Genomic DNA, 21,345 nt, shown 5'->3' with positions numbered 1-21,345 from the left:
GACTTTCTGCCCAGGATGGCTTTGAATTGCAATCCTCTGAATTTCATCCTCCTGAGTAGCTAGCATTACAGCTGTGAACCACCAACACCTGGTCAGAATATATAAATCTTTTTTTTTTTTGGTGGTTGTGGGGTTTGAACCATGGGCCTGGGCACTGTCCCTGAGCTCTTCAGCTCAAGACTGTTGCTCTACCCTTGAGCAACAGTGCCACTTAGGGTTTTCTGGTGGTTAATTGGAGATAAGAGTCTCATAGATTTTTCAGTGCCTGGGTTGGCTTTGAACTGCAATCCTCAGATTTCAGCCTCCTGAGTAGCTAGAATTATAAGAGTGAACCACTGTGCCTGGCAGAATATGTAAATCTTAAGTGAATAATTTGATAAATTTTCATAAAATGAAAACAGCCATATGAGCACCATAAACATCTTTAGCAGGCCTTTCTTTCTTATTTCTTATTTTTTATTTTTTTGGCCAGTTTTGGGGCTTAAGCTCAGGGCCTGAGAACTGTCTTTGGACTTTTCTCAAGGCTAGGGCTCTACCCTTGAGCCACAGCACCACTTCCAGCTTTTTTTCTAGGTATGTGGTGTCGAGGAATTGAACCTGGGTCTTCATGAATGCTAGGCAAGCACTCTACCACTAGGCCAAACTCTGGGCCCCCGCAATCATTTTCTAACTCCTAAATATAACCAGTGCCTTCTAACATGAAAGAGTAGTTTCAGCTATTTTGGAACTGTAAATGCAATCATATAGTATATACTCTTGGTTCTGGCTTCTTTCATTAGTAAGATTTAGTCATGTGTGTATTGTAATAGTTCACACATTTTCTCTACTAATTTTGTTACACGAATTTGTCATAATCCCATATACAAGGAGTTGGCAAACTTTTCATGGAAATCCAGATAATAAAATACCTCAGGCTTTGTAGCCATGCATATCACCTTAACTCCACCTTTGCCTTTGTAGCTCAAAGACATCCATTGACAATGTATAAGGGAATGGACATGGCTGCATTCCCATTATTCCCTTTAAATTTAAACTCTACAAAAAATAGATCTGGTAGTAGTTGTCAACTGTTGCCTTTTCTTTAAAGAAAAGTCAACATGGGATCATACTGTGAAATTAAACTTTAAAAAATTTCATAAGTAGGAAGATTCTAGTTACGTAGGCACTGGTATCTCATACCTATAATCCTAGAAAATCAGAAGGCCAAGATCTGACGATCACTGCTTGAAGCCACTCTAGGCAGAACAGTCTGTTAGACTTCCAGCAAAAAGCTGTGGCTCAAGTAATGGAGTACCATTCTTGGGCAGAAAAGGCCAAGTGAGAGCATGGGTCCTTGTGTTCAAGCAGTACTAACAAGAACAAAAAAAGTAGGGGGGCGGTGGAGAGAGAAGAAGAAGGATGGAAAGAAAAAGAGAAAGAATTTTAGGTGAAGTAACAGCTTTATATTCTTTTCTTTATTGTAGTCTCTGGCAAATATAGATGACGTTGTGAACAAAATTAGACTGAAAATAAGGTAAGTATCCTCATATGATTGTTAATTAAGAAAAAATGTATTGTTCATGTAGTTAATCACTTGCTGAATTTTACTATTCCATGAGAGCCATGGTAAGCCTATAATCCTTAGGAGGGGTAAGTGGGAGAATCTCAGGTTCAAGGTCAGTCTTACCTATTTAGCCAGACATTATCCCTAGATAGACAAATAAAGTCAAGGAATGTAGCTCAATGCTAGAACATTTGCCTAGCATGCCTAAGGGCATGGATGCTAGTCTGAGCACCACAAAACAGCAAAATAACATGCAATAACCTTGTTATCCTGGTTTCCAAATGAATCCTGTGGTAAGCCACTTGATTCTTTGACCAGTCTTTAATTATTCATTAAAATGGAAGGGAGCTTTCTGTTCAAAACAGTTAGCTATAAAAAAGGAGACAAAAACAATATTTTTAATAGCTTTATTTCCCTAGTGGCTTTACTTTTTTTTTTTTTTTTTTTTTTTGCCAGTCCTGGGCTTGAGCTCAGGCCTGAGCACTGTCCTTGGACTTTCTCAAGGCTAGAGCTCTACCACTTGAGCCTTAGCATCACTTCTGGCTTTTTTCCCCCCTATGTATGTGGTACCGTGGAATCGAACCCGGGTCTTTGTACATGCTAGGCAAGCACTCTCCCACTAGGTCAAACTCCTGATCCCTAGTGGCTTTACTTTTTTTGTATTCCAGAGGAACAATTAGGGAGTTGGACTTAGATCTGTCTGTTGGTTACCTACTAGCTAACAATGGATGATGGATCAGCTGGTCGACCTGGATGATGGTCTAGGATTAAACATTGTGATCACTAGGATTATAGACATGAGCTACCAGTACTCAGCCTGTTTTTAACTTTTAATGAGAGAATCCAGGAAACAAGGTTTTTTTCCCCTATAGATCTTTGGGTCTTTTAGTATAGGCCTCTACCCAGGAATGTTTTGTTCCATTGATGCCTTAAGTAGCAAAAAAGATTTGGAAAACTGCAGTTAAAAGACAGGTCTGGGGGCTGGGAGTTTGGCCTAGTGGTAGAGTGCCTGCCTAGCATGCACAAAGACCCAGGTTTGATTCCTCAGTACCACATAATTAGAAAAAGCTGGAAGTGGTGCCGTGGCTTAGGTGGTAGAGCTATAGCCTTGAGAAAATCCAAGGACAGTGCTTAAGCCCTGAGCTCAAGTAGGACTGGCCAAAAAAAAAAAAAAAAAAAAAGACAGGTCTGGGCAAAAAAGTTCACAAGATTCCTTCCTAACCAAGAGCTGGGCCCAGTGGCAGGTGCCTGTTATCCTAGCTACAGTGAGAAGCCTAGTTATAGAATAGTGCCCATACATATACCAGGTAGCTTGTGAGACCCTATCTCAAAAGTAACCAGCAAAAAACAGGACTGGAAATATGGTTCAGCTGTATAGCACCTGTCTAGCAAAGAATGAGGACCTGAATTTAAACTCTAGAACCATCCTTTCCCTCATCCCCCCCCCAAAAAAAAAGAAAAAGGAAGAAGCATCCTTGTTTTGTTGGACTTTAGCTATAACAATTATTGTACAGACCTCAGGATTGTTTAGAGTAGGGAAATACTGCTATGATTCAAAGATCTTCTACCTTTTCACTCCCATACCATGAATGGATTCTTCAAGTGAATAATGCAACTGCTTAACACATATTCCTCTGATTGAGGTGCCATTCAGTGGTCAATGTTGAGCCATAAGAGAAAGAGGATCTGGAAGCCAGAGATCTGTCTCATACACATTGCATGTGCATGAACACTTACCCCAGAGAGTAAGTGCTAATTTCATACATCATTCCAGCTCCGTTTAAAGACATGGAAGAGGGATTTTGTTGGGGGTAATTTGAATTCTTTGGCTTATTTGTGTAAAACTTTTGCAGCTTTGTCATTTTTGATTTCCTCCATGAGAAACACTAAAGTTTTATTTGTCCTTCTGGACAGGTCTGAACATTAAACAAAAACCGCCATTTTGTTAAAAAACAAAGTTGGCCCATTGGTCTGCAGTAGGCTTAGCTTCTTAGACTGCTGTTGTTGCTTTCTGGGTCCTCATTCTGAGATCACTCAGGCCTGATGTTAGTTATAAAGAGGTACAGTCTGCAAAAATTTGGGATAAATAGTTATTATTTTTGTTCACCTACTATAGAGATTACTTGAATGATTTGTATCTTTTAACTTGTTTTGCTAGGAGACTAGATGACAATATTCGAACTGTTGTAAGAGGTCAGACAAATGTGGGGCAGGATGGAAGGCAAGTAAGTAACATATTCCTTTATACTGTACTAATTACATTCCCCTAATTCTTGAAGCCATCCACAACCAGGTGGCAGAAGATTTGCCAGATACCTTACCTGTCTGTTCATATGGAGATATATATATGCATGCAGCATGACCTCTTACACCTCCATAGCAGCAGTTGGCTGCCGAGGCCAGCTATGAATTCCTACTCAGTGTTCTCCATACCAGGGTCATGTAGGCTGGAGCCAATAGCTGCAGTAAGTCTCTTGTGCCTTCCTTTATTTTGTGTACTATGGCTGAACCAAATCACTGCTTTTGTATATCAGCTAAATCTTTTGGGTTTTGCCATTACTTTTCTGCCACAAGAGACAGTTTACCTGACAGCTACAGTTCTTTATCCCTGGCTTTTTTTAGCCAGCAGGTAACTGGATTCCTTTCAGAGTTTTATGATTCTTTCCACATCTAGGGCTGTTGTGAGGGAATAGAGGGACAAAGATGCACATGAGGGAGAGGACAGTCCTCCGTGACTGCAGGGCCAGATGTTATCTATTAGCCACTTTCCTTTCTATTTGGTTTCAGTTCTTCTGTTAGGTGTCATATTTCAGGAATGGTTGTCATAACAGAAATGCTGAGCAAGCCTTTCCTCACTGGTTTCTGGTCCTCCCTTTTCTATACATATTCATTTAGGGGCAGAGTGCACTGTTGCCATTGCTTCAATACTGTTATTTGTCTTCTGACATTTGCTAATATAACTAACTTCTGGAAATGTTCATTATGCTGCCCAGATTTAGGGGAGCATACTGTACTATTTTTCCTCTGCTGATGGGTTGCAGGTGTTAAAAGTCACTTTTTCATTTTATTTTATCTATTTTCCCTATACCATATGACTTAGTTTTTCTCTTAATAGTCATGTTGTCCTACTAATAAGTAATCCATCTTCTTCTTGGTTAGCACCTCAGTGTTTATTTATAGACAGGTTAGTTTTGTTTGTTTTTTTGTTTTTGTTTTTTTTGTCGGTCATGGAGCTTGAACTCTGGGCCTGGGCACTGTCCCTGAGCTCTTCAGCTCAAGGCTACCACCCTACCCCTTGAGCCACAGCCTCACTTCCCGTTTTCTAGTGGTGAGATCCTATGAGTTCTTTCACTTGCTGGCTTCTACCATCTATAAGACTGATTTTGGCTCCTTTTGGGCTATATCCACACTGAAAGCCTGGTGTGCCACTTGCATGTGCTATACCTTTGCTGCGTGCTTTGTACCTGGAATGTTTCTTCTCTCTGCAATAAAGTAGCATTACTTTTTAGTGTGTCTCAGTCTATACTTAGTGTGGCTTATGGAAACCTTAAAACACTTATGAGTGTGTCACAGTGTTTTGGTTGCTGTTTTTTTGTTTTTGTTGGTCCTGGGCCTTGAACTCTAGCCATGATCCTCAAATCTCAGCTCCCTGAGTAGCTATGATTATAAGTCTGAGCCAACATCACCCAGCAGAAAGTCCCAGGTATTTCTAGTGAATGAGTCATCAGATTTTTTTTGGGGGGGGTGGGGTGGGTCATGAGATATTTAAAGGGATGGACAGACAGACAGACAGATAGATATCAGGGACAGCACCCAGGCTCAGAGTAAAGCCCCAGGACTGACAAACAAGAGCAACCTTGGTTGCTTTCATTTTAGCATCAGTTACAGAGTAGTAGTATTGGAGAGTCAGCCTAGAAGTGGGCAGATGGGCTTCAAGAATTTCTCTTTCTCCCACCATCACATGGTGTAATGGGTTACAGGTTGCTACTACAGGGCAGGTCATATTTCAGAGACCAAGACTACATTTTCAAGAATGTTTAGATAGCATTTCAATCTGTGATGGAATTTTGTATTTGTCTCCTTAGAACCCAGACAGAAAGGAAGCCCAGAAGAAATAATTGCTTTTCCTGTCATCTCCTCCATCTGTCTTTTCCAACAGTTTGTACTGCAAGCTGAAATGGAGCCTTTTTTTTTTTTTTTTTTTTTTTTAACCAGGGAGCTTTGGGCCCTGTCCTTGTCAACTCCCAGGGTTGAAAGCTTTACTCTGGCTGGGGGTTTACTAAGGGAGTATCTTTTTGACTGGCACAGTTTTGGGAGAATTATGGATGTTCCAAAATATTGAGTTTTATAGGTCAAGAGGCCCATGTTCCCCTGTTCCCTGTAACACAGGAAAAGTTTGCTTTCAGAACTTGCTTCCTCAGCTTCTGGGCAACCTCAGAAGAGAGTGATAATATGGACAAAAGGAAGCTTTCTTGGCCAGGAGCATGGCCTAGTGGTAGAGTGCTTGCCTAGCATGCGCAAAGCCCTGCATTCAATTACTGGGTACCACATACACAAAAAAAGCTGGAAGTGGTACTGTGGCTCAAGTGGTAGAATACTAGCCTTAAGAAAGCCCAAGGACAGTGCTCAGGCCTTGAGTTCAAGCCCCCAGGACTGGATAGAAATTAAAAAAAAAAAAAAAAAAGGCCTGCCGTGGTGGCTCATGCCTGTAATCCTAGCTACTCAGGAGACTGAGATCTGAGGATTGAGGTTCAAAGCCAGTCCTGGCACTAAAGTCTATGAGACTCTTATCTCCAATTAACCTCTAGAAAATGGGAAGTGGGCTGTGGCTCAAGGGGTAGGGTGGTAGCCTTGAGCTGAAGAGCTCAGGGACAGGGCCCAGGCCCAGAGTTCAAGCCCCATGGACCACCAAAAAAAAAGAAGTTTTCTTCTCATAAACAGATGTTCACTTTAGTCTGTTTGAATAAGGGGAATATGCTTACTCAGTATTGATGGTGTCTTAAAGACATTTTTGGCAGAAAATTTTGGTTAAAAAATTATTAGGAGAGAGGTTGTGATTTAGAAATTGAAGCCCTGTTTGGGCTGTGTCTTGAAATTCCTGAAATGCCAGCTGCCTGGTTAGTACTTTGCTAACCATTTTATTGTATTTGGATGTTGACCATGTCCTAGGTACATTGGCCACCTTTGAAATGGTCTAGATCTAGATCTCTCTCTCTCCATTTTTTTGTCAGTAGTGGGACTTGAACTCTGGGCCTGGGCATTGTCTCTGAGCTCTTCAGCTCAAGGCTACCATCCTACCCCTTGAGCCACAGCACTACTTCCGCTTCTTTCCCGGTGGTTAATTGGAGACAAGAGTCTTATGGACTTTGGACTTTACTTTAGTGGACTTTAGTGCCGGGACTGGCTTTGAACCTCAATCCTCAGATCTCAGCTTCCTGAGTAGCTAGGATTACAGGCATGAGCCACCACGCCCGGCTAGATCTAGATCTCTTATAACTAAAAAGATAGTCTTAAAGAGTTAATATTTGGGCCGGGAGTTTTGCCTAGTGGTTAAGTGCTTGCCTAGCATGCATGAAGACCCGGGTTCAATTCCTCAGTACCACATATAGAAAAAAAGCCAGAAGTGGTGCTGAGGCTCAAGTGGTAGAGCTCTAGCCTTGAGGAAGTCCAAGGACAGTGCTCAGGCCCTGAGCTCAAGCCCAGGACTGGCAAAAAAAAAAGAAAAAAAAGAGTTAATATGGAACTAAGTCTTTTCCACTGTGTGTGTGTGTGTGTGTGTGTGTGTGTGTGTGTGTTTTGTCCTGGTACTTGAACCTCGTACCTGGGCCCTCTCCCTGAACTTTTTAGCTCAAAGCTAGCTGGCTTTGAAGCTGATCCTTAGATCTCGGCCTAGCTAGGATTACAGACATTGGCTCCCAGTGTCCTCTCCACTTTTTTTGTTTGTTTGTTTGTTTGTTTTTATTTTTGTTTTTTGCTGGTCCTGGGCTTGAGCTCAGAGCCTGAGCACTGTCCTTGGACTTTCTCAAGGGTAGAGCTCTACCACTTGAGCCTGAGCACCACTTCAGCTTTTTTCTGTGTATATGGCACTGAGGAATTGAACCCAGGTCTTCATGCATGCTAGGCAAGCACTCTACCACTAGGCCAAACTCCCAGCTCCTCTCCACTTTTATCTGCTGAAATAATCAGTCTAAAACTTTTATTAAATGCCCATATGTTTGAAACTTTGTGGATGAGTCAGTTCAACCAATTAAATATATGATCTGATACTGTGAAATTCACACAGCTTCCCAAGAATTAAAATGGACAGCTGGAAGGTAAGTAGAAAGAGCTAAGAACAGAAGAACCACTTAAAGGAGGAAGAAGCTGGCATGTAAAATATCAAGAGTGGCTAGACCTTGATCAATTTTCAGTAAGTTTGCTGTGAATCACCAAGATTGCCTTTTTAGGCTTCCATCTACATTACTAAGTTTTGTGCCCGCTACTGCCATACTGTGGACGAATTGTTTCTTCTCTTTGTAGTAGAATAGCACTGGTATAATAGCCACTAGGTTTCTGTCTCTTGTGTAGGTCTTGGCTGCAAAGTAATAAGTCTTTGATGAGAACTTGAACAAGGTTTGGGAAAAGAGAATTATTGCCCTCTCAAGTTCTGTGCACTAAACTTTAATTTGGAAAGAAGTGTTGGAGAATTGTCATGCAGGCTTCTACCCAGTTCAGGAATTCTTTAGATAACTTCTCTGATAATTCATCATCCTGTAGAAACATGGATAGTTACAGCACAGGGAACTAGCTCAATACCTCATTGACCCATAGGACAGTTTTATACAGCTTTAATTGTAAGAGACTTCTTTCTCAGGCTGACTGGAAATAGTAAAATAGACTTCTTTGTAGCCCTCCTTGATCTTGGTTCTGTCAGCAAAACCACTGTACTTATGCCTAATTCCTCTTATCACGCTTTTGAAATTTGAAAGTTATTATGTTCCTTTGAAAGGTTCTCTTTTTTTTTCTTTTTTTTTTTTTTTTTTTTTTTTTTTTTTTTTTTGCCAGTCCTGGGGCTTGAACTCAGGGCCAGGGCACTGTCCTTGGACACTTTTATGCTCAAGGGTAGTATTCTGCCACTTGAGCCACAGTACCACTTCCCGCTTTTTCTGTGTATGTGGTATCCAGGAATCGTACCCAGGGCTTTGTGCATGCTAGGTGAGCATTCTGCCACTAGGCTATGCTCCTGGCCCTGAAAGTTTCTTTTTCTAACCTGACATTTTAAGTTTCTCTAACTTTCTGATATAATTTCCTGTTTGCTTTGCTCTGGATAGCAGTTTGTCAGTATCTCCCCTTAAATGTGTTTCCACATACTATGTGGACATAGAATAAGGAGGGGTCCTTCCGAGAATCTGCCAGCTCCCTGAAATGAATTATTATTATAGTTATTATAGTTATTATTATTATTATTATTATTATTATTATTTCGGTTGTTCATGGGCATTGTCCCTGAACTTTTTGCTCAAGGTTAGCACTCTTCTGCTTTGAGCCACGGCTCCACTTCTGGTTTTCTGGTTGTTAATTGAAGATACAAGTTTCACAGACTTTCTGTCCAAGCTTTCTTCAAATGAAGTCCTCAGATCTCAGCCTGCTGAGTAGCTAGGATTGTAGATGTGAGGTACCAGCACATGGCTGAATTATAAATTTTTATATGGACAGAAATGTATCTGGAAAGAAGGCTCATTGATTTTTTTCTATTTTCTCTAAGAAGTCTGTGACTTTTCAGTTCAAAGCCACTTGTTTAGATACTGCTGTTCTATTCTCTAGGATTTGGTAGAATTTTCAGCAGCCATATCACACTGTTGCCATCTGTTGAGCTAGCAGTCGTCTGCAACCCTCAGATAAAGACAGAGTGGCAGATGAATGTCCCAGAGATAAGAAAGCAACCTCAGTGGCATTAGCAGGCTAGTAAATGATCCATATTGACCCCCTGGGGGAGTGAATTCCCTTCCTGAAGATGATAGTCACATCAATTTAACTCAACTGTTGTCATATCTGAATGCAGACTTGGTATTGCCAGATCTATCAGTTTTTTAAAAGAAGCCAGAAATCTAGACTTTTATTTGCCTCTCCCAGTTTTCAAATGTTGGCTTAGTATTTTTCATAAACACTGCAAAGGCCAAACAAAACACATCCATGGCCAGCACTTTGCAATACTGCCCCAAGTCTTTTTCATGTGAACTTCATTTAAACTTTCTCCTCCTTTATTTGTGTGAGACATTCTTTGAAATTAAGTGCCAGACTTTGTGTATTTCAGACTTGGTTTTATCTTGCTAGGTTTGCTTGATGGTTGTAGCCTGTTGGCCTATTGGAATCTCAGGGACCTCCCAATTTTGTCTTTAGCAGATATCCCGGCTGTGCCCTGGATGTCTTCACAAGTTACAGATGGAAAGCAGTAGACCAGGATGGGTTCAGAGCTCTGTGGCATGCCATTAGAGTTTTCCTGTTCTCTTCCTCATCATTAATGACATGCCAGGTGTAGAAAACACAGGATTTTTTCTGTCCAGGGCAATGTTTTCTTATTTTTCTATTTTAGTTTTCCCAGGAAAGGAACCAAATTAGTAAAGCATATGTCTTCCAAAGGGAAGGTATTCACTGCCTTTCATTATTAAATTATCACATCATCTCACTCAAGCATTCAAGAATGCAAATAGCATTCTCCCAGACTGAAGTACATAGGTGCTAGGACCTACCTACATAACCTGTTGTCATGATCTCTTATGTGAGAGCATGAATTTTTCAGCTTACTAGCAGGAAGCTTTGCATTCTTACCCTGGATCACTTTAAATTTATCCTTTTTATCATCTTCTCTTGGGAAGTAGATGAAGCCCATTAATCAATAGAAATGAAAGAAAATAATGGCATTAGGCACTTGGACTTAGTGTTTAAATGTTGGCTTACTGGGGCCAGGAGTTTGACCTAGTGGTAGAGTGCTTGCCTAGCATGCACAAAGACCCACATTTGATTCCTTGGTACCACATATATAGAAAAAGCAAGAAATGGTGCTGTGGCTAAATGTTAGAGCTCTAGCCTTGAGAAAGCCCAAAAGAGTGCTCAGGCCCTGAATTCAAATCCCACGACTGGCCAAAAAAAAAAAATTTTTGTCAGGGCCTTATGCTTGTTGTTGTTGTCCATCTTGGAACTCAGAGCCTTTGGGCCTTTTGGTTCTGCTGAATTTCATTTACAGTGACTTCAAGTTTTATCTATATTATAGTATGTATCAGAACTTTATTCCTTTTTGTAGCCAAATAATATTCCATTGTATGGCACCTCTTTCTTTTGTTTTTTCTGTTCACTACTTTGTGGATGTATTCGTTGTTTCCTGCTTTCAGGTAATGTAACAACCTTGCTATGAGCATTGGCATACAAGTAACTATTCAGTCCCTGTTTTAAGGAGTAGAATTACTAGATCATATAGTAATTTGAAAGGATTTTAAATTTAAACTCTTCGGAAACATTTCCATACTGAAGTGAACTTTTGTATACTTATGTTTTTAGGTAAAATACATTAGCATAATACTTCTTCCTTTCTCTTCATTCATTCTGTCAGACCATGTTTTAGAGAGGCTGTAAATTCTTTTTTTTTGTTGGTCATGGGGCGTGAACTCTGGGTTTAGGTGTTGTCCCTGAACTCTTCAGCTCAAGGCTACTCCCCTATCCCTGGAGCCACAGCCCCACTTCCCGTTTTCTATTGGTTAATTGGAGTCTCACAATCTTCAGTGCCCAGTCTGGCTTTGAACAGTGATCCTCAGATCTCAGCCTCCTGAGTAGCTAGGATTACAGGCGACCATGCCTGAGTGAGCGACTGTAAATTCTTAAGCTTTATGTTCAGTGCCCAATAATAGCAATGGCTCTCCCCACACCAAATAAAACCACCCTGAAATTTTCTTTTATTTAGTTAACAAGCCTAGCTGTTGGACTATTTCCTTCCTGACCTTAGAAACGTAAGTCCTACTTGTCTGCAACATGATTATTTAAAATAGTTTTAGGAAAATGTGTGCCAAGTAGGAACATTGAGGTTTATTATTTTTCTAAGCCATCTCCATCTCCATTGGAAGGAAAGGAAGGCCAAGCACATTTTGCCATCTCCCTCTTTCCATATTGAAGGCAGGCATCAGTTTAAAGCAGAGATTGTGCATCCAAAAAGGAAAATGGCATCCTTCATTATTGTTACTGCAGTGGCTCTTTCTCAGGTCACTCTTGCTTTTGATTACTGGAAGTTAAAGATTTGGTAAGGAAAATTCCATCCTCAGTTTCAGGTTGTGCATTTGAAAAAAAGCAGTATTACTGCTGATAGGGAAAAGCTTTTTGGATTTCAAGCCCTTGATACAGATGTCATTCAGATACTTTATAACAATGGATAAGAATTTGAAACTCTGCCTTCCCATAAGGCATTGGCCTCTTTTTTTCTTTTTCCCTCTATTATTTATGGAAATCGAGCATTTAGAGCATGAATTTACTGCTATGGTTGCTCTGTCAGCATTTCCATTAATAGTTCCCTATGTTTAGGAGTCTATAATGAAGTAGTAGAATTTTCTTTGCATCCATTCAGGCTCTCAGATCTCCTCTGGAAAGAGATTAATTTTGTAAAACTATAGACAATGCTTTTTAAGTCACTTTGGTTTCATGTTCTACACTCAGCTCTATTGAAGCTTTCTTAGAAAGTTATCATCCTCATATTGGATCATATGTTAGGAAAGATTCTGTTTTCTGTTGTAGATAGATTCTGCATGGATGCATTCATCTTTACGTATTGTTGTGATACTTAGAATAGGGATGCTAAGCAAAATATATTAGGGCTACTCTCAAAATGGCCTCTAGTTAAAAGGGAAACATTACTTCTGTAGTTATAGACAATTTGATGATCCAGATATTATCTTTTATAAAGCAAGAGAAGATGCAAATTGAAGTGTTTTCACTAACCTTCGTTTCTTTGTCATGCTTTTTTGCTTGTTTCTGGAATGAGAGTTTACTGTAGTCCTTTAATAATGATAGCATAAGTACTATATTTGTTAAGTTACAAGTGTACACTTTCTCTAATTTTCATTGACTACTTGAAGATTCTGTTCTTAGGAGTTTTCTGTTACTAAAGCAGCCTTGTGTGCATAGATAACAGAAATATTTGTCCACTCTGCAGCTTTCTAGATCTCCAAAATTAGGAATGTACTGTTGGAAGACGAATATGTCTTTTATGATTGATTTACGGTGAGGACACATTTTGAGTTGTTTTGGCAGAACGGTTTTGAATCTGTAGTGCTGATGTTTTATTGTTATATAAATGCCTTTCTCAATTCTCCAAAATGTTGATACATATGTTATTTGACTTGATGCTCACAAAGATATTAATTAAGTCATGTAAAAGTTGTCCCCCTAGACTGCAGATGAAGAGACAGGCTTAGACTGTGTTCTCTGACCTGCTGAAAGTTATACTCAGCGTGTTAATCATGGATCCACTTTTTTCCTCCCCTCCTTTCCTTTCCCCTCCTTTCTTCTCTTCTTGCTCCTCCCTTTCCCTTAAGGTCTTGTGCTTGCCAGGCTGTCATTCTACCACTTGACATATGTCTCCTGTCCTTTTGTTTTTGTTTATTTTTTATTATTTTTATTTATTTTAAATCATTTTTTTTTGCCAGTCCTGGGCCATGAACTCAGGGCCTGAGCACTGTCCTTGGACTTTCTCAAGGCTAGAGCTCTACCACTTGAGCCACAGCACCACTTCTGGCTTTTTTCTGTGTATGTGGTACCAAGGAATTGAACCCGGGTCCTTGTGCATGCTAGGCAAGCACTCTACCACTAGGCTAAACTCCAGGCCCTAAATCATTTTTTTTAATTTTATTTTTTTTGCCAATTCTGGGCTTGAGCTCAGGGCCTGAGCACTGTCCTTGGACTTTCTCAAGGATAGAGCTCTACCACTTGAGCCTCAGCACCACTTCCGTTTTTTTTTTTTGTTTTTTTTTTTCTATGTATGTGGTACCAAGGAATCGAACCCTGGTCTTCATGCATGCTAGGCAAGCACTTTAACCACTAGGCCAAACTCCCGGCCATCTCCTGTCCTTTTTGCATTTATTTTCCTAGTAGGATCTTGCCTATATTTATTATCCCTCATAGCTCAAAACTTGCTGGCCCTGAAATAGCTGGGAGTGGCAAAGGCATTGTGTACAACTTCCTTGATGGAATGACTGGGGACGAAGTCCTGAATTGTGATCCTCCTATTTATTTCTTTTATGTCTGAGAAGACAGGCATGTATTATTGTGCTTCAGCTTTTTGTTAGTTGAAACGGGGTCTTTTAAGCAGTTTTTTTTTTAATTGTTGTTTTTGGTTTTTGCCTAGGCTGCCCTTGAACTCTAACCCTCCTAATTTCTGCTTCCCAAGAAGCTAGGATATAAACATGAGCCACTATGCCTGGCTAGATCCAGGTTTTCTTATTCCTAGTATTCTACATTTTTGTCTGTATAAAATTCTCTAATATTTATTTGTTAGTTTGGGGGAGCTGGGGATGGAAGACACTCAAGGACTCAAGCTTGCTAGGCAAGCTTTTGTATCACTGAGCAATCCTTGAATCCAAATTCTCTTCATAAGCAGTAATGAAAGGTGCTTAAAAAGATATTTGGGAACCACTTTTTCTTGTTCATCAAGGGATTCAGGAAATGATCATGGTCTCATTCATCAGCTAGTCTCTCCCAGAAACTGGACTGAGTGAAGAACCTGAGAATAAAAGGAGAGGGAGGTGTGTGTGTGTGTATGTGTGTACACTACAGTGTGGACTGAAAATTCAGGAGCCATTGAGTGCTGATGAGAATGAATTAAATTGAAAGCAAACAGATCATTAAAGTCCCAGGAGTCCATTTCAACAGGACATTTGGAACAGAAGGTGTCTCTAAAACTCAGCTGCAGAGACATTCAGGTGGCACTGCAAAAGGATTGTTTCTCCTGAACAAAGGCCCATAATACAAATGAGAGTTACTAAATGATAACAATTAGAAGTACTAGTAGAGATGGGAAATTAGAATGAAGCCAGTAACCTCTAACTTGGCTGGTGCAAGTCGTAGCTTTTTGAGGGAAGTTGAACTCGGTTAAATAAACATGAACAAGTTATTCCTTTAAATGTGCCTCATTTTCTAAAGCATTGAATTTCTGTACCTTTTATTCAGTAAAAGCAGCTGAGTCTTTTGCTTAAACATGTCCTTCTTATATATACCATTTAGATTAGCTGCTTTAAATATCCTCATACTCAGGGTTACATTCCAGCAGGGAAGCTGTAATGATGCTTTCATGCCTTCTCTTCTCCCAGTTATTTCATGACTAACAAATTTTGAGCTATGTGTGATCCAGTATAGGCCAAAATTTAAAATGTAAACGTTTAGTCTTGTTTGGGTGCTGCTGAATGTATGTCATAGCCTCATCTTGTGATGTCAACTTCTGGCTTGTCTCCTAAAAATAATTTTTAAAAATGAGCTCTTTGGTTTATACTTTCAGTGGATATAGTGTACAGAAATCATAAATAAAAGTAACTTATGTGGAACCTTTAAAAAAAAAAGGTGAGAATTACTCCCTTTGCTCTTTACTTTTTTTTTTTTTTGGTTCACAAACTTGGAAAGAAGGGCCATGCTTTTTTATACGCTAGGCTTCTGAATAGAGAAATCATAGTTAACAATAATCATCCAATGGGCATCAACCTGGCATCTGACCAGGGCTGCCAGTCCTAGAAGAACCTGGGGTGTTGGATGCAAGAAAGTACAATGTATACACACAGCCATCTATGACTGAGAAAGGCCTAAGCTACCGTTGAACATCATCATGGGGAATGAGCATCATTATTTTTGCTGAGCTTTCTTAAAGTACCCATACCCCAGTTGGGGGATTCCCTGTTTCCGTAGCAACAGCTCTTAGTGGTGCCAGAGTAGCCCACAATATCAGAGGGACATTCCATTGATAGAAGCTGCTTAAGCCTGGATGATGCCTGCCCTCAATAGATGTTGTCAAGGTTTTGTTCAGATGTAGCCCTCAGCAGTTTCTGCTTTCTTGAGAAATCGCTTATTTAGCAAGTGATGCTGAATATCTCTATTCCTCCTTTGGCCTCCAAAGTTCTGGGATTACAGGTGTGTACCATTGTATCTAACAAGTACTTCCTTTTTATTGAAGGAGTGAACAAAAATTTAAACTTTTTGAAGCATGTTTTATATTCCACATGATTCAAAATGACATCTTTCTGATCCACAAATCATTCAGAAATACCTTCAGATACTGATTATTTCCAGTTTATTTACAAAGTTCTTCTACAAAAAGCTGGATCAACAGCCTCTGGCATCCAAAAAGATAGTACTGAATGTAATACTACATTCTATCTGAGATGTCAGGGATTCATATCAATAGCTGTCATTTAGTCAGCCTTTTCCAAATCTGAAGACAGAATCCCAGTTTACACTGTCTTAAGAAAAACAGGAGAGGGGCCGGGAGTTTGGCCTAGTGGTTAAAGTGCTTGCCTAGCATGCACAAAGACCTGGTTAAAGTGCTTGCCTAGCATGCACAAAGACCTGGGTTTGATTCCTTGGTACCACATACATACATACAAAAAAAAAAAAAGCCGAAAGTGGTGCTGAGGCTCAAGTGGTAGAGCTCTAGCCTTGAGAAAGTCCAAGGACAGTGCTCAGGCCCTGAGCTCAAGCCCAGGACTGGCAAAAAAAAAAAAAAAAAACCAGGAGATTATTTGGAAGGATTCAGCTGTGTCATGTTTTGAAGCAGTTAAACAATCTGATTGTGGGAAGACTAGCTAGGCTTGTCAAATAGCCGAAGCCCAGGATTGAAATGGCATTTCGTGTCATTCTGTTTCTGTGACTCTCCATATATTGGCTTCATTTCTCTCTACAGATCACCCTTCCACACCCATCTCTCTTCCCTTTTTTTGGATAGTATTGAGGTTTGAATTCAGGGCTTTGTACTTCTAGACAAATGCTCCATCCATGGAACCATAGCCCCAGTTTGAGTCTCCTCCCTTACTGGGGAGCCTCACTACTGTCTAACTCAGTTTCACATCTTAAGACTTACTTCACCAGGAAGATGAATTCATTCTCAATTACAGTTCTGGAGTATTCACAGGAAACCTCTGCTCAGCACAACTCGAAGAGCTGACTGTAATAATACCAAGAGGGAAGATTGATTGGTGGGAAGAAGGCTAGCAATTCCCAGATGTTCACTGCTGAACCCTGTGTTCCTCCTCCTCCTCCTCCTCCTCCTCCTCCTCCTCCTCCTCCTCCTCCTCCTCCTCCTCCTCCTCCTCCATCTTCTGCCAGTCTTGGGGCTTGAACTCAGGGCTTTTTTTCTCTCTCAAGGCTAGAGCTCTACCACTTGAGCCACAGCACCACTTCTGGCTTTTTCTATGTATGGTACCGAGAAATTGAACCCTGGTCTTCATGCATGCTAGGCAAGCACTCTGCCTCTAGGCCAAACTCCTGCCCCCCATCCCTATGTTCCTTCTTAACTAAAAGTCTTTGGGATAGGTGGTATTATTTCTGTTTTGGGAATTATGACACAACCCCTCCAGAGGTCAGGTGGTCTGACAGAATTCATACAGTTAAGTGATAAAGCCAAGCCTTAAATCTCAGTCTGCTGGTACCCAAATTCTTGCATTTAACTGATATAGTCTGTTGCTTTATCATGCAATAGAAAGGGAGCCAGAAAATAGGTGGAAATTTGGAAAGTGCAAATAATACCAGAGTGCTAGAAAACTCTAATTCTTTTTCTAGTAAATGTGATCCTTAGTGCCTTAATTCTTCAAAGAAAAGTCTATAGCTATGCCAATTCTTCTGAAAATGAGCAACTCTCCTATTTCCTTCAATGGCAGCAAATGGAATCTTAGCTTAAAATCTTCAACACTGGGCCGGGAGTTTGGCCTAGTGATAGAGTGCTTGCCTAGCATACACAAAGACCCAGGCAAAAAACAACAACAACAAAACTTCAACACTGCCTGAGGTCCATAGGATAAATTCAATATAATTCTCTGATAGGGCAAACTACAAAATTAGATGCAACCTAGAGCCAGAGGGGGTGTTTATTTCTCAAGGCATTTTCATTGGATTAGAGTCTTCTGAGAACACAGGTGAGACAACAGGTCTGGGTAAAAAAAGAAAATGAAATGAAGAAGAAGAAGCAGTAGAATGAGTGCCAGATCCTATGCTGCTTATCTTTTTTTTTTTTTTTTTTTTTTTTTGGCCAGTCCTGGGCTTGAGCTCAGGGCCTGAGCACTGCTCTTGGACTTTCTCAAGGCTAGAGCTCTACCACTTGAACCTTGGCACCACTTCCTGCTTTTTTCCATGTACGTGGTATTGAGTAATCAAACCTGTGTCTTCATGCATGCTAGGCAAGCACTCTACCACTAGGCCAAACTCCCAGCCCCTGCTTATCTTCTTTGTCCATGACCTCTATGGCTTTTCATGCCTGTTCATGGTCTACTTCAGAAGACAAGCAAAATGTAATGTATGTAGAAATACCTGGATATTCTAAGAGGTTTTACTAAGTTGGGGAGACTATCTCATGAGTTGCTTTGAATCTCCTAATTATAGATTTTTAGTTACTACAGAGGACCACTGTAGTAACTACTGCCTTAATAGCATCATCAGAACCACACTCCTTCTCAAGTCAGATTCCAGGCAGAGGGAAAAACTCAATATGGATTGAAAGCAGACATTTTAGAGTGATTAGTTCTGTTTTTAATCCACATGCAGTTTGGAATGGAAAAGTAGCCACATTCTATTTTAAAGAGTGTCTAGGGACAATGCCAGATTCTTTCTTTCAGCACATTTTGTGGTAGTAAAAGTATTTTTGTATTTCTTAAAAAATAAAATCTTTTGATAGGTCTTATGGTTCTTATAATGTCAAAAAACTCTTCTATGTTATTAGTTATTAGAGGTTAGGTAGCAAATATTTAGGGTATAGACTGAGAATAGACTTACTTGATAGAATGACTATTTCTGAGGAAGATTTTTGACTCTGGAAAATGAATTACATTACATTCACCAACTTCCATATACATTATTATAAAAGCCAAAGTATTTCAGCCTAAAAAATTCTGGCAGACTGTTTATCTTTTTTGAAGACTGTGAAATGTAAGATTGTGTGAATCTTATTTATTTTCTGGAAGAAAGGAATGGTAGCTTCAGCAGAGACAGTCTGGTAGGGTGCCAACTTGAGAAGACAAGGCTAGTGTAGAAGGGACCTTTTCTCTCAGAAAGTATAAGGCAAACATTTGCAGATTTAGATCTTGGTTTAGAATATGGTTTTTCTTGCCTTGCTTACCAAATAGCATATGCATTAGCGTGTTTGTCATTGTGACATAGCATGACCTATATGGCAGAGTTCCATGTAATTCTGAGGCAAGCTGTGCCCAAGAAGGCCAATCCTTTCTAGTGGTCAGCTGCCTGCAAAGCTCCCTTGTGCTGTTCTTTTCTTTTTTCTTTCTTTCTTTTTTTTTTTTTTTTTGCCAGTCTTGGCGCTTGAACTCAGGGCCTGGGCACTGTCCTTGGGCTTTGTCAAGGCTAGTGCTCTACTACTTGAGCCATAGCACCACTTCCAGTCTTTTCTGTGTATGTGGTACCGAGGAATCAAACCCGGGTTTTCGTGCATGCTAGGCAAGCACTCTACCACTATGTTACACTCTCGGTCCCTTCATATGGTACTTTTTCATGCTACAATAAAATGTGTTTTAGAAACCTCCAGTGGCCAGGTTAGCCAAATAGTGCTAGAATGTGATAGTGAGCTTTTGAACTGCTTACTGCTCATGATTGTACGTGAACTGGAAGGAATGCTAGCTCACTTCATGCAGAGGCTGGTCTTACTAGTCCTACCCATTTATACACCCTGTTATGTTTTTAATCCATTGGCAGTGATGGTTGAATTCTAGCTCTACTCTAGGTTTGGCTATGTGCTGAAGGTAATGTATCATCAGAGTGACTTTTTTGTGTATGTGCCACTACTGAGCCTTGCATTAGGGCCTGAGCACTATCCCTTAGCTTTTTGACTCAAGGATAATGCTCTACCACTTGAGCTATAGCTCTGCATCTGGGATTTTGCTGGTTAATAATAGACTTTGCTGTCTGGGCTGTCTTTGGACTGAGATCTTCAGATCTCAGCCTTGTGAGTAGCTAGGATTACAGATGTGAGTCAGCAGTGCTCAGCCAGTCATTTTTTTTTTCTTGGCCAGTCCTGAGGCTTGAACTCAGGGCCTGAGCACTCTCCTCTGGCTGTCTCAAGGCTAGTGCTCTACCACTTGAACCATAGCACCATTTCCAGCCTTTTCTATGTATGTGGTACTGAGGAATCAAACCCGGCTCTTCATGCATGCTAGGCAAGCATTCTACCACTAGACCACACTCCCCGACTCTGAGCCAGTCACTTTTGAGAGGAACAGAGAGCAAGTAATGATACTGAGATAGTAATCAAACACTGCCTGTCTTACTAACCAGCCTGGCTGGTTAACCTAACCATAGGGCATAGAAGAATGCTATTCTGTCCTTGGTCCTTATTCTAAAGTATACATGTAATCCTTGTAGATGGCTAATACTTAAATATCCAACAATTCAAAAACTTAAAAAATGAATTTATACAATGTAAGACATGATCACTTTCTTCTTTCCAACAATTGTGTTGGTTTTGTGATAAGCAGTCATTGATTTTTCTCTCATGTTAGAATACCTAAAGGCTCAACTCTGGGTCTCTTCTTCTTTTCTTTTTTCCCTTTTCCTTTCTTCCTCTTTCCTCCCCAGGCATATGACATATATTAGGGACATTACTTGTATATTTGAAGGAGTGAATGAAATGCTAATTGATGTGACTGACACTCTTGATTACTAAAGGAATTCAAGGTAGCAGTTGGTCATCTTTGGTCACAGGATTGGGAAGTATAAGTGATCTACATGTGTGTACCTTTAGCACTTGTCCTCCCAAGTTACTCCTCTTCCACTGCTGCCCCTACTCACTGACAATACTGTAGTTTTTTTTCATATTTTTCTTATACTTTTATGTATACACTTCTTTGCTGACAAATATCTGCCAAATAATATTTTTGTTATTTTTTTATGGACTCAATTTTTCAGCTTTTTTAAACCTGTGTTGATACCAGTGGCCAGTGGTTACAAGTAGCTCGTTAAATTGAAAGTATTTACAATTAAGTTAAATTCAAAAGCTAGTCCTTTAGTCACATTAACTATATGTTTACAATAGACTAATCTTTAATTTCAATTTCAAGTGAGTTAAGTAAAACTGAGGGGAAAGTTCCAGGATACCCAGTATACTACCAGTTCCTAAACACATAGCCTCCCAGCCTCAATATCCTTTCCCAGAACAATATATCAGAAGTCTACACTTGGTATTAACATTCAACTCTTGCTGTATTCTTCAGGTCTGGACAAAGAAGTCATGCCAGGCATTCACCTTAGTACTACTGAGCAGTTTCATTGCCCTAAAAACTCTCTCAGTGCTGCCAAGTCAGCTTTCTTTCTCTCTAGTCCATAGTCATCAAAGACCTTTTTAAAAAAAGTATTTCTATAGTTTCATCTTTTCCAAATGTCACATAATTGAATCATACAGTACATATTTTTTTCAGATTGACTTTTTTATGGATCAATATGCATTTAAGTCTTCCTAGAAAGTTTCTTTTTAGCACTGAATAATATCTCCAGCTCTACAGAAGGACATCTTGATTGCTTCTACATATTGATAAATATTGATAAAATCATTATAACCATCTCTATGAAGGTTTATTCTTGTGTTTATA

The 21,345-nt window shown here is 40.0% G+C and overlaps 1 protein-coding gene across 2 annotated transcripts in view; it reads left to right on the top strand.

Annotated features, from left to right (window-relative positions):
• The window catches only part of Vps53 (VPS53 subunit of GARP complex), a 128,296-nt gene that overhangs the window by 15,077 nt on the left and 91,874 nt on the right, over positions 1-21,345 (top strand). Inside the window, exons 3-4 of one of the 2 annotated variants that reach the window (XM_090350482.1) lie at positions 1,464-1,513; positions 3,702-3,768. The exons of the other annotated variant lie outside the window; for it this stretch is intronic. Of the exons in view, the coding sequence (XP_090206608.1) occupies positions 1,464-1,513; positions 3,702-3,768 (117 nt within the window). The remainder of the gene's footprint in view (positions 1-1,463; positions 1,514-3,701; positions 3,769-21,345) is intronic. 2 annotated transcript variants of the gene reach the window in all.

This window comes from Megascapheus bottae, chromosome 17, assembly GCF_031878675.1.
Source record: "Megascapheus bottae isolate mThoBot1 chromosome 17, mThoBot2.hap1, whole genome shotgun sequence".
Classification (NCBI taxonomy): Eukaryota; Metazoa; Chordata; class Mammalia; order Rodentia; family Geomyidae; genus Megascapheus; species Megascapheus bottae.
Note: the sequence above shows the minus strand (reverse complement) of the source record. Positions and strands in the feature narration are given on the sequence as shown.